Source organism: Chelon labrosus (genome assembly GCF_963514085.1).
Source record: "Chelon labrosus genome assembly, chromosome: 17".
NCBI lineage: Eukaryota > Metazoa > Chordata > Actinopteri > Mugiliformes > Mugilidae > Chelon > Chelon labrosus.
In genome coordinates this window covers 16,271,773-16,285,506 of record NC_140350.1, presented here as the reverse complement: position 1 = coordinate 16,285,506, position 13,734 = coordinate 16,271,773, and the positions used below count along the sequence as shown (strand labels likewise).

Genomic DNA, 13,734 nt, shown 5'->3' with positions numbered 1-13,734 from the left:
TTGAAACCCATTCCATGAAGCTCTCGACGCACTGTTCTTGAGCTAATCTGAAGGCCACATGAAGTCTGGAGCGATTGGCTCTGCAGAAAGTTGGAGACCTGTGATTTTACGTGGCCTGCCACTTCATGGCTGAGTTGCTGACGGTCTCAGTCGCCTCCACTTTGTTATAATACCACTGACAGTTGACTGTGGAATATTTAGTAGCGAGGAAATTTCACGACTGGACTTGCTGCACAGGTCGCACAGAATTCACTGAGCTCCTGAGAGCGACCAATTCTTTCACAAATGTTTGTAGAAGCAGTCTGCATGCCTAGATGCTTGATTTTAAGTGAGTGATAGATGGGTGAGTGAATACTTTTGGCAATATAGTGCAGCTCTGTTGCACAAGAAAAAAAAATGAGAAAAGCACTAATAAAAAAATAAAAAATAGGCTTAAGGTAGTTATAAAAATGAAATAGATGATAAATAAATAAATAAATAATAGTAATAATCTGCAATAAATAGAAACAGAAGTAAATGCACTACATACATAAAGGTAGGATCAATTATAAGGTTCAGTAACATGGATATAAAAGTGAGATAATGTGTTTGTGTGTATTTACTGTAGTTTTACTCGTTAATTGTTAATTATGGAAGCCCATTTCCGCCACTTGATGAAAAAAAATTATGAGTTACTAAGTCATAATTATGAGATACAAAGTCAAAATTATGAGATAGCTAAGTCATAATTATGAGATACTAAGTCATAATTATGAAATACTAAGTCAAAATTATGAGATAGCTAAGTCATAATTATGAGATACTAAGTCATAATTATGAGATACTAAGTCAAAATTATGAGATAGCTAAGTCATAATTATGAGATACTAAGTCATAATTATGAGATACTAAGTCAAAATTATGAGATAATTATGAGATAGCTACCGTAAGTCAAAATTATGAGATACACTCTTGCTGTGTCTTAAAGTCATACTACATTTTGATGTGATGGGGTTTGTGTGAATCGGTCCAGCTCCTGTCATAATAAGTAAGTGGCCTAAGTGATAAATCAGTGGATCACACAATGTTGTTCGGGATGATTCACACAAACCCCATCACATCAAAATGTAGTATGACTTTAAGACACAGCAAGAGAGTATCTCATAATTATGACTTAGCTATCTCATAATTATGACTTAGTATCTCATAATTATGACTTAGTATCTCATAATTATGACTTAGCTATCTCATAATTATAGCTATCTCATAATTATGACTTAGCTATCTCATAATTTTGACTTAGTTATCTCATAATTATGACTTAGCATCTCATAATTATGACTTAGTATCTCATAATTATGACTTAGCTATCTCATAATTTTGACTTAGCTATCTCATAATTATGACTTAGCTATCTCATAATTTTGACTTAGTATCTCATAATTATGACTTAGTATCTCATAATTATGACTTAGCTATCTCATAATTTTGACTTAGTATCTCATAATTATGACTTAGCTATCTCATAATTTTGACTTAGTATCTCATAATTTTGACTTAGTATCTCATAATTATGACTTAGCTATCTCATAATTATGACTTAGTATCTCATAATTTTGACTTAGTATCTCATAATTATGACTTAGCTATCTCATAATTTTGACTTAGTATCTCATAATTATGACTTAGCTATCTCATAATTATGACTTAGTATCTCATAATTTTGACTTAGTATCTCATAATTATGACTTAGCTATCTCATAATTTTGACTTAGTATCTCATAATTTTGACTTAGTATCTCATAATTATGACTTAGCTATCTCATAATTTTGACTTAGTATCTCATAATTATGACTTAGCTATCTCATAATTTTGACTTAGTATCTCATAATTATGACTTAGCTATCTCATAATTTTGACTTAGTATCTCATAATTATGACTTAGCTATCTCATAATTTTGACTTAGTATCTCATAATTTTGACTTAGCATCTCATAATTATGACTTAGCTATCTCATAATTATGACTTAGTATCTCATAATTTTGACTTAGTATCTCATAATTATGACTTAGCTATCTCATAATTTTGACTTAGTATCTCATAATTATGACTTAGCTATCTCATAATTTTGACTTAGTATCTCATAATTTTGACTTAGTATCTCATAATTATGACTTAGTATCTCATAATTTTTTTTCATCAAGTGGCGGAAATGGGCTTCCATAGTTAATAGACGTCAACGTTGAGAGTCGCTGTGGTTTTCACCGCTAGTCCATAGGGGTGCTTTTATTTTGAAAAACCGGAAGTCCCAGTGTTTTGATAACGGTCGCGGAAGAAGCTGTCACCGAGGCTCCTCCAGCCGATTTCTCGCCCGATCAGTTGTTTCTGAGGAGAAAGGCGACGTGCGACCACGCGACGAATGTGATTGTTTCAGCGCAGGACCACGATGGGATTCAAACTGAGACGCTTCCTCGGCGTCAGACCGTCTAAGGCGCCGCTGCTGCTGCTGCTGCCCTTCATGTTCACGTTCCTGCTCGTCGGGAGCCAAGGCGACGGCAGCAGCACGATGGACAACGTATCGACCGAGAGGATCGCTGAGGAGAGCCACCGACAGGACAGTGCCAATCTGCTCATTTTCATAATGCTGCTAACTCTCACCATCCTAACGATATGGCTCTTTAAACACCGGAGGTTTAGGTTCCTGCATGAAACGGGACTTGCTATGATCTATGGTAAGAACCGTTAGCATGTATGCTAGCCGGCTAGCTCCTCAGACCTAGAGATAATCTGATGTGATTGTTATTATTATTATTGTGCACTAGGCAAATTAAATAGTAAAAGCATTGGGACATTTTGTTTCAACAACAGAATACAGTGAGATATACATACCAGTCAGCCACAACATTATGACCACTGACATGAGAAGTGAATAACATTGACCATCTTCAGACAATACAACGTTCTGCTGGGAAACCTTTGGACCTGGCATTCATTCTTGTGGATGCTACTTAGACATGTACCGCCCACCTAGACCAGACCAGACACCCCCACCCCATAGCAATGACACTCCTTGATGGTAGCAGCCGTCCCCAGCAGGATGCAGCCTGACACAGACACACACACAAAAGGAACAACTCAAAAAAATATGAAAAACATCACAAGGTGTTGACCTGGCCAAGTATCTGTGGGACGATCCACGGAGGCCCCCCCCTCGACCCAAAGGCCCAGGACACCAGAGGACACCCTCAGAAGGCCCATGTCCATTCTCTGATGAGTCACAACTGTTTTGGAGACACAAGGGAAACCTGCACAATAAACATAGTGTCCTTTCATCCATCATGATGAAGCCCATGTCCCAAATAATACTTTCAAATAGGATCCAACACTTGAAACTTGAAACCTTCACTCCTTCTCTCTCCTCCTCCTCTTCCTCCTTGAAGGCCTGCTGGTGGGCGTGATCCTGCGGTTTGGCGTCCACGTACCCCAGAGCACGAGCGACCTGGTCCTCAGCTGTGCCGTCAACGCCAGCCCGGCCACCCTGCTGGTGAACATCAGCGGACGGTTCTACGAGTACACGCTGAAGGGGGAGGTCAGCCGGGGACAAGGTCACCAAGTGCAGGACGATGAGATGCTGAGGAAGGTGAGGAGAGTGGTTCAACCTCCACAAAGTACATTTGTCAAGTTCAAAGTGTTGAATTCACTTCTTGCAAATACTTGTATGACCAACCTATAACTTATAACCCTCTGTCCTCAGGTGACCTTTGACCCTGAGGTGTTCTTCAACATTTTGCTGCCTCCTATCATCTTCCATGCGGGTTACAGTCTAAAAAGGGTGAGCTGGTCGAAACTATACTCACATTAAAGTTTATATAAATTAAATGGGACGTTTCATATCACTTCACCGACTGAAATCGTTTTTATTCTGTCCGAGCCTCTGTTTTAATATAAACCTGTACCCTCGTCTTCCTCAGAGACACTTTTTCAGGAACATCGGCTCCATCCTGGCCTACGCTTTCGTGGGAACCGTCATTTCCTGCTTTGTTATCGGGTGAGTCCAGCTGGTCTGCCTCTGAAATAGCCTCAGACGGGGTTTCTGGTTTTAACGCGTCCTTCTGTCCTCGCAGGCTCATCATGTACGGCATCGTGTCCTTCATGAAAGCCGTGGGACAGCTCGGGGGAGACTTTTTCTTCACTGACTGCCTCTTCTTTGGCGCCATCGTTTCAGCAACGGACCCTGGTAGGAAGTGAAACGAAGAATAGTAGCACCTGCATCCAAATGAACCAGGGTCACGTGTGCTTTAATATATAGTAATAAATAATAATAATAATGATCTTCTGTCTGTTCCTCTCTCCACCTCAGTGACAGTCCTGGCTATCTTCAACGAGCTGAAGGTGGACGTCGACTTGTACGCTTTACTGTTTGGGGAGAGTGTCCTCAACGATGCGGTGGCCATCGTCCTCTCTTCGTAAGTATTGATCACGCTCTGAAGACATGAACCCACACATCAGCCACACAGCTTCAGTTATATACTTTACCAAAGCAAAGGTCGTTTCACATCTCTGTCAAACTACTTTATAAGAGCTATGAGTTGACGTAATCTGTCCTCTTGTCCATGAGAAGACATGTCTCATTTTTGTTCAGGAAGATTTTTTTTGTTTCCTTGCTGAGGGATTTAAAAAAAAGAGAGAATGTTATAGACAGATCAGCCACAACATTATGACCAGGAGAAGTGGTCCGTCTTGTGACGATTCAGTGTTCTGCTGGGAAGGTTTTGGACATGGCGTGATGTTACTTAGACATGTAGCACCCACCTAGACCAGACCAGACACCCCCCGCCCCATAGCAATGACACTCCTTGTTGGCAGCAGCCATCCCCACAAAAATGCTTTAGGAACAACTCAAAAAACATGAAGAACAGCACAAGGTGTTGACCTGGCCTCCAAATTCCCTAGATCTCAAACTGATCAAGTATCTGTAGGATGATCCACAGAGGCCCCTCCCCTCAACCCCTACGACCTAAAGGCCCAGGACACCAGAGGACACCCTCAGAAGGCCCATGTCCATTCTCTGATGAGTCACAACTGTTTTGGAGGCACAAGGGAGACCTACACTATATTAGGAAGGAGGTCATAATGTTATGTCTGATCGGTGTACATGTCCACAGAACAAGGGCTGTGGATTTTCTCCTTGATAGGTCATTAGAATCACAGCACACGTCACCCACCCGTCCCTCAAAGTGACCGTTCAGTTGTAGGAATCTAAATGGTTTTATTGGACCCGGCTGTAAACGTTTTTATTTCAGCTATAAAGTTAGAAATGTTTTATTGACATCTGCGGACATTGACTGCTTGGCCTAATTTCACGCTAACCCGACCTGCACTGAGGCTAGCTGTGACACATTCATCTGTGTTTCTGTTGTACGTTGAATGGACATTAACCGTACTAACATCAGTGCCTGTCATTTCACTGCTTGCCTCTCTCCACCCGCCCGTGTCACTCATCGCCCGACTGTACGTATGTATGTAGCGTCCTCCTCCGTCTGGAAAAGCAGGGTGGTCGCGGGGCTGGAGCTGTGCGCTCCCCGGGGGATGACGCCCCGGTCTGGCCCGAGGGGGCGGAGGAGTGGCTGGGGGATAACCAGACATTCACTCCGCGGTGGGTGGGCTGGGTGTTTTTTTTTTTTCTGGCGTTGTAGTCTTAGAGCCTTTGATTTGATGTGATGCAAAGCCAGCACCTGTTAGGATGAGCCTCCCTTTCATTCTCCCCCTTGTAAATGCAGCCAGTTTGTATAATTTTCAGGTTTTGTTTTGTTCCCTGGAAATGACCAGAAAATAATAATAGTTTTTCTGGGGTTTGATAGTCTAGATGCATAAAATGTACGCATGACTTCCTCAGCTTCTATGACTGTAAAACCCAACTCCAGCCCACGTGTGTTAACTGCCCTGAAAACACGTTTTAAACCCTCTAACTCTGTATAAATCCAGAGTCGTGTCAGGCTGCTAACGTGAGACACCGCTGGATTTGAGTTGCTGCCTCTTTTGGTTGAGCATGTGTTTGACCATTTCCCCTTCCTGGATTCTTAGTAAGTGCACGTTTCCTTTTTTCTTGTAAATCTAGTCATTGACGTGTTCTCTGTTTGCCCCGCAGCTCCATCGTGGCGTACCAGCCCGCGGGAGACAACAGCCACAGCTTTGAGGCCATGGCCATGTTGAAGTCCTTCGGCGTCTTCCTGGGCGTCTTCAGTGGATCTTTTGCTCTTGGAGTTGCTACTGGAGTCATGACTGCTTTCATATCCTTTTAACTTCACTGTTACATAAAATACATACAGGATATATATATATTTTTTCACATGTCTACTTAAGAGGTAACAAAATAATAATACAAGGTTTAAACAGTCGCCCTACTTCAGACTTATTAAAGATAAAAACAACATATCAACAAGATAAAGCAGTGTTTTTATATTTCTTTCTGTTTCTTGAGAGTGTCTTGTTTTAAATAGTCTGTGTGTTTGTTGTCACCTGAACTCCAGGTTGTCTGCATGTTGTCCTTAACTTTATTTCCCCGTCACGTGACCAAGTTCACTAAGCTGAGAGACTTCCCTTTGTTGGAGACGGCCCTCTTTTTCCTCATGTCCTGGAGCACCTTCCTGTTGGCTGAGGCCTGCGGGTTCACAGGTAAACCTGCACCCAGGGCTCTGTGTTTACATCATATCTTTTGGCTTTCATTTTCATTTAAGGGCATTTTTTTATTTTTTTTTTTATTTGAGACTTTTAGCTGAAGCAGCAACTTAAAGATGAGGACACGGTGGTTAATGCACTGAGGAGGGATGAATCATTCACTCAAGAGCAAATTAAGTTATCCAACACAAACCCTAAGGACGCACAGTTCACAGATACTACTGGTTTATAGTATCGGCGTGTGATTCGCAGTCATTCAGGTCATGCTGTAAAGAAATAAACAAAACAAGGAAGTTTTACCCAGAGAAGACAGAAGAGATTGTAATGGGAGCATCTATGTCATCTATGCATATATTTCAACAAGTATTAGCTACTTTCAACGCAGTCTGAACATCTCTCCCCATTCACACCTCGAGTTTATAGACTCCAGTTTATAAAGTCCATTAATTACGGTTAAAAAGGTGATTCCATCGAGGTTAGTTTGAGCAGAGGCGAGGTATCTGGTTGCTAACGGACTCTAAACGGTCAGAACTAATACCAGAACTCGATACCGTTTATTCAGAACTGAAGTCACCTGCATGACGCTCCAGTAAGCAGACAGATTGGCCAATGACGCAGGATTTGTGGGAGCTAATCGTCAGTTCATCGACTGAGACATTGAGTAAAACCTTTAAAATATGTTTTAATCCCATGAAATGACTGCTCTGTCTGTGGCTCTTAGCTCAGCTGTCTAGAAGTTTAATATCTGGGATTCATCTGCAGTATCAAAACCATAGAAAACCAGCAGACTCATGGTTTAGTTTAGGTTCTTTAACGTTTTCACCAACAGAACCTGACTCGCTGTGTTTAGTGTGACTCTAGGTTGAGATGACTGTGTTTTTTTTGTTTTTTTGTTCCAGGTGTCGTAGCCGTGCTGTTCTGTGGCATCACTCAGGCTCATTACACCTACAACAACCTCTCCCCTGACTCTCAGGACAGGACCAAACAGGTGAAATACAGTCTCGTAGATTTAGTTTCCTCCTTGGTCAAGGTCGCCACTGCAGCCACTCATGCAATAGGTTCTACATACAAATAAAAAACAAAGAGCGAGGATGCTTGGAAACACGAGCGCTTTCCTGATAATAATTCTGAGAAATCCGCGAGCTGATGCACTGAAGCGGAGATCTGTAAGGCCCGGACTGTTGAATATAATAACACCAGCTACAGGAAGCACTCAGTCTAGAGGCCGAGTAGCGTCTGACCACCGTCAAACCGTGTCATTTGATGAGAGGCATGAGTGTTATTAAAGCGCTCTGTTTCCGAAGAACTGAGAAGGATGTTTTTTTGACAGAAACCCAACCCCACCTGTTCTCACTAATAAGGACTTTTAGGTGTTTTTAATCATCGTGCAGCTTGAGCCTGCAAACTGCCGCTGACTAAATTACCATCAGCCTTTTCTATTTTGGCTGAAGACTGAAACCAGCTCGTCTCAGTTATACCAGAGCTTCACATGCTCTATTATCATCCAGACCATAAATATTTCTACAGATGCGTATTTGTTCTTCAGGCTGCCTCAGAGTGCAGCTTTCGTTTGAAACGCTTTTTTTATTTTTTATTATTGATTGTGAAACGTGACCATGAAAGTCGTCGGTTTCTTGGAAAGCTGTCATCGTCGGACAGTCGCCAGAATATAAAAACGTCGGGTCAGCAGGTTCAGGCAGGAAAAGTGTGGATGATTGGAAAATCACTTCGACCTCGCTGACTCACTGATTAAAACTCTTCAGTTCACTTTGAGCCCTTAAACATTTTGGGGGTTAAATCTCCAACAAAACTCCTTCAAATCAGAGCCGACAGTCGACTGTGTTGTCGTTTTATTTCTGTCCTAACTGTCCTTCCTGAAACACACTTTGTTTAAAGCTAGTAGAAATCATGCTGCAGGTTTCCGGGGTTTCCAGTGTTTGTCTAGAGGAAGAGGAATGAACTCAGGTGTGTTCTCCTCTCTCTCTCTCTCTCTCTCTCATCAGCTGTTCGAGCTGCTGAATTTCCTGGCAGAGAACTTCATCTTCTCCTACATGGGTCTGACTCTCTTCTCCTTCCAGTCGCACGTCTTCAACCCTATGTTCATTGTTGGAGCCTTCGTATCCTTCGCGCAGAACGAATCTTGTCCCAGTCCCGCAAAGCTGAACCCTGCGCGTCTCTGCGTTGATTAAAAGCAGCAATAATATGTTATATGACTGGACCTTGCAGCCACCGGAGACACATTCACTGCACTCAGGTGATCTCTGTTTCACTGGCTAAGCGTTCGTTCATTGGCTGAATCGTTAAAGTACACCTGTAAATAGCCGCCGGATATTGAAAGTATTCTGGAAGAAATCACAGACGGGACATTTTCTGACATTTTCATGGTCAAAATAAGCAGAATAAGTCCAGGAGGCTTAGGTGTTGACGGGTTAAAGGGCTGAATATTATTTATTTTACCTGAAAAGTTTAATTAATTGCCATTTCTTTTAGTTTAGTTTAGTTGTTTTGTCCAAAAAAGCCGAATTCCATTTATAAAAGTGATAAAAAGGGGAAAACATCTAAGAGGGTGAATAGTTTTTAAAGCCACTGTCCTGCAAACATTTCTTCCAGCTCTGGATTAATGATTAAAACACAATTAAAAAGAGATTAGTCAGCAGTGAGATAGAGTTTCTGAAGTGCAGTCCACCCACAGTCGTTTTCTGTGTTATTGCTCCTCTGCGTGTTGTGTCCTTGACTTTGTCCTGCAGCTGGCGGTGTTTGTGGGCAGGGCTGCCAACATCTACCCTCTGTCCTTCCTCCTCAACCTGGGCCGCAAGAACAAGATCGGATCCAAGTTTCAGCACGTTATGATGTTTGCAGGTACAGAGTTTTACGATGAGGAGTCAGGGGAGCTGAGCTGCTTCTTAAATGCAGACTCCATATGACTAACCTCCACCGTGTCACCTGCTGTTTACTGTTGAAGGTGGTTAAGTCCCCAATGTGTTTCTGCTCATAATGGAACCATTTAACATTTACCATTTAAACATTTTAACCATAATTTACTTGAACAGACCCGCTCATGGCCCGTATCAAAAATAGCTCTTGTGTTTTTATTATCACTCTGTTCCGTCTCCTCCAGGTCTGCGTGGGGCGATGACCTTTGCGCTTTCCATCCGCGACACGGCGACCTACGCCCGTCAGATGATGTTTTCAACCACTCTCTTGATCGTTTTCTTCACTGTCTGGGTCTGTGGAGGTGGCACCATGCCCATGCTGTCTTTTATGAGCATACCGTAAGGCTGTGCATCAGTTTATGTTGGCGTATGTTTCCCTTTGAACGATTATTCGTCTGAGTCACTGCCCTTGTTTTTGTTTTGCAGGGTGGGTGTGGACTCTGACCAGGAAAACCCTGTAAGTGATTAGTATCTCTTGTATTTATGTATTTATTTTTGGTAAATAATTCACCTAAAAGTAAAAATGTACAATAAATCCTTGACGATTTCATGTGTAACAGAGTTTGGGCGCGTTGGACCAGTCCCAGCGGAGGAACACCAAACACGAGAGCGCCTGGCCCTTCAGGATCTGGTATAACTTTGACCACAAGTATCCTTTGAACCTCGAGTCCCCGTGAACCGTAGGTGCATAGATGAGCTTTGTCCACCAGAGAGCGTTCTCCACCAACCAACACGTATACATCAATCAGGCATAACATTATGACCACCTTATTAATATTGTGTAGGTCTCCCTTGTGCCTCCAAATCAGTCCTGACTCATCAGAGAATGGACATGGGCCTTCTGAGGGTGTCCTGTGGGCCTTTAGGTCCTATGGTTTGAGGGGAGCGGCCTCTGTGGATCATCCCACAGATGCTTGATCAGTTTGGGATCTAGTGAATTTTTAGGCCAGGTCAACACCTTGTGCTGTTCTTCACCGTTTTCGTGTGTGTGTGTCTGTGTCAGGCTGCATCCTGCTGGGGATGGCTGCTACCATCAAGGAGTGTCATTGCTATGGGGTGGGGGTGCCTGGTCTGGTCTAGGTGGGTGCTACATGTCTAAGTAACATCCACATGAATGCCAGGTCCAGAAGTTTCCCAGCAGAACATTGAATTATCACAAGATGATCAATGTTATTTACGTCTCCTGTCAGTGGTTTTATTGTTGTGGCTGTTACTTGCCAGTTCATTAGGCACGCTAGTAACGAGTCCTGCACTAAATTCATGAAATCTCTGGTATTCTGAATTAGATTCAAATAACTGACGAGCTGTTGATCATTGTGGAGGATGAGGTTTGTAGTGATAACGAAATTTTTGTCATACCAGAAACAGGTGAATTACCACCTTTCTGACTCTGTTTCTAAATGAACTGAACATTATAACAATCATGAAGTAGGATTTAGAGCAGGACTGTTATATTGGAATACATTAATGTTCCCTTGTGTGCCTAATGCTTTGGCGTGAGTGTAAATAATAACTCAATACTTCCGTATCAAGAGCATGCCTCTAGTTTTATAGTTGTATTCATTATTTCACAGAGATGAAAGCTTTTTTTTAATATATTAATGACTGAAATGTGTTTAAGTTTCTTAAACACGTCATATTCTTTCAGTGGCCTCGTCGAGTCGGGTGAATCCAAATCAGTGCGTTTCATTCAGAGTGTTTTAATATTTCGGTCCTTGACAGCAGCTCGTTGTCCAGCTACCTGAAACCACTCCTGACCCACAGCGGACCTCCGCTCACGGCCACTATGCCGACATGCTGTGGACCGCTGGCACGATGCCTCACCAGCCCACAGGCTTACGAGGTCTGGACATAAAACATCACTTATTTATTTATTTTATTTATTTTATTGTATTTCCACCAAACCTATTTACCTATTAGAGCTCCTTTTCTGTTTCTACCTGGAATAGACTTTCCTATACCCCAGGGGTTCAGATATAAACACTACTGATCTTACTATGGCAAAAAAAAAGGGATTATGTTGTGAATTGAATAAATAAAGTGCAAATAAAAATAGAGACTTATAATCTGCAGATCAGACAGTTGCTTCAGAAGCTCCACTCTCTGAGCTCTCAGCCGTAATTAATGAAGTCAGGACTGTACTTTGAAAAAATTGAGCCTTTTGGACATTTAGCACCACTTTCCTTCTCATTCTTTACTTTTAAATACTTCTCCATAACCTTCATGTCTTCTTCTGCTCATTGGAGCTTGTTGAACAACTGAGTGACGCGTTGCTGCCACTAAGTGATGGGAAGCTGTATTATAACTGAGCATCTCATTGATAATGAGTAATAATATTTGTTTCCCTCTTGGTGGCGTGACATGGAATCGCTGCTTTAACGCCCGTCTTCTTGTTTGTCCTCGTTCCTCAGAATGAAGGCCAGCTCCACGACGACGACTCCGACTTCATCCTGGACGACGCCGGCGTGGGCTCCATGTACGCCGACGTCACGGTCAGCACAGACGCGTCCGGGTCCCGCACCGTCAACCCCAGGCGCCCCAACGCCGGTGGGGGCCAGCCGGACGAAGGCCTGGACCACGAGCTCGCCGCGACGGAGCACGAGGTGACGATCCGGGGCACGCGCCTGGTCCTGCCCACGGATGACCCCGCGGAGCCCCCCACCACCGTCACCCTGCCCCCGCCACCTTCCCCGCCCCGCTCCGAACCCCGCCGGCACAGACTGTAAGAACGCCGGCGCCGTCGGGGCGTAGTTTGTTGTTTTGAGCCACAAAAAAAAAATCACAAACGATCAAGTTGATTTCACGCAAATCTTTAATTTAATAATTAGTCTGGATCTCTGTTAATAATGACAAACTGTTTGTTTAACAGCATCCAGAGACTTGAGGCTTGATTTAATCTCTGATATTGAATGTGAATGCACTACATATAAGTTAAGGTACTTTAGATCAGGAGCGTCTCAAGTGTTGTTGGTTAGTTCAGATTAAACAAGATGCACATTTAGCCGCCACTAAAGGAGGCTAACAAACGGGGCTTTGATGTTGGTACTCCTGTGGTGACACACTAGTCGCCCCTAAAAGCCCCAGCTCCTCCTGGCAGAGGGTCGACCCCTGAGGCGGCTGCAGTTTGTCCAGCTTCCTTCTTCAAAAAATCTCACTCGTACAGAAACTTTACTCACTTCAAACGTTCATAAAGAGCATTTACACTACACAGTAACTCATCTCACTAAACCGCCCCTCAGACTGTTTCACAGAGGAGGAGGAGGAGGAGGAGGAGGAGGAGGAGGAGGAGGAGGCTGGTTGTGATTGTTGAAGGAGAAAGATCTTAGATTACTCTGTCCAGGAGCGACTCCTCTGACCTTTAGCTCTGCCTGCCTCGTAATCTTAGTAATTTATTTATTGAAAAATTATGATTTATTTTTTATTTTTTGTTTGCTTTTATTTATTATTTATTTATTATTTTGTAGTGTGACATGCACTATGATTTATCCCATAAGGTACAGGAAGAAAGTCACAATCCAGGAGGGATTTTCATTCCAGGAGTTTCTGTGCATGTTGACTAATAAGATTAATAATCATGTCCTTCCCGTACTGTAGCAGACGCTTCTACTTTATACCTGGAAACTAGAGCTTCCCTCTGAGTGTGTGTATAATATTTTTCTGTGTGAGTGTGGCTGATCTGGCCGCATCCGCTCCTGTGTTTATTAGGGCTAATACTTGTTTCTGTCACATCTGGTCGAATATACTTTTCCTAAAAAACAAAAAAAAACAAACAAGATAACTGCCGTGATGTTGAAGCATCAGCAATGAAACCGAGGGCTGGCTGAACTGTTTTGAATTAAAGTGCCTACTCAGAAACTCACTTTATGTAGATTTGTACATATTTTGATTTGCTAACGTGCAGTAAGACGACGTTTGTTTGGTTTTTCTATACGACGTTAAACCTGTTGATCGATGTGTTAGCACTACTCCCCCTAAGCCGTTAGGTGACTGACTGTGTAAAACCCCAATGAAGTAAAAATATCGTGTTTAAAATGGTGGAAAACAACACAAATACTGTATGAAAATGTGGTATTTTAAATTGAAGTTTAAATTTGAATAGAGAGGAAGAAGGAGGTCTCTGGCTTTAATTTAACCTAAAGCGT

The 13,734-nt window shown here is 42.6% G+C and overlaps 1 protein-coding gene across 1 annotated transcript; it reads left to right on the top strand.

Moving 5' to 3' along the window:
- Window positions 1-2,316: 2,316 nt before the first annotated feature.
- On the top strand, window positions 2,317-12,862 carry LOC311502312 (sodium/hydrogen exchanger 6-like). Its single transcript, XM_084564484.1, has 16 exons — window positions 2,317-2,713; window positions 3,422-3,621; window positions 3,736-3,813; window positions 3,953-4,029; window positions 4,106-4,218; window positions 4,342-4,447; window positions 6,130-6,271; window positions 6,551-6,656; window positions 7,559-7,647; window positions 8,663-8,776; window positions 9,407-9,518; window positions 9,778-9,931; window positions 10,019-10,049; window positions 10,153-10,241; window positions 11,330-11,435; window positions 12,004-12,862. The coding sequence occupies exons 1-16, from the start codon at window positions 2,428-2,430 to the stop codon at window positions 12,316-12,318; spliced, it is 2,118 nt and encodes a 705-aa protein (XP_084420610.1). The 5' UTR covers window positions 2,317-2,427; the 3' UTR covers window positions 12,319-12,862.
- Window positions 12,863-13,734: the final 872 nt, after the last annotated feature.

Bases quoted from the DNA above. Each gene is read 5' to 3' on its own strand.
- LOC311502312 (XM_084564484.1), top strand. From the start codon at position 2,428: ATGGGATTCAAACTGAGACGCTTCCTCGGCGTCAGACCGTCTAAGGCG. The intron at 2,714-3,421 runs GTAAGAACCGTT...TCCTCCTTGAAG, and splicing joins GGGACTTGCTATGATCTATG to GCCTGCTGGTGGGCGTGATC. The intron at 4,030-4,105 runs GTGAGTCCAGCT...CTGTCCTCGCAG, and splicing joins ATTTCCTGCTTTGTTATCGG to GCTCATCATGTACGGCATCG.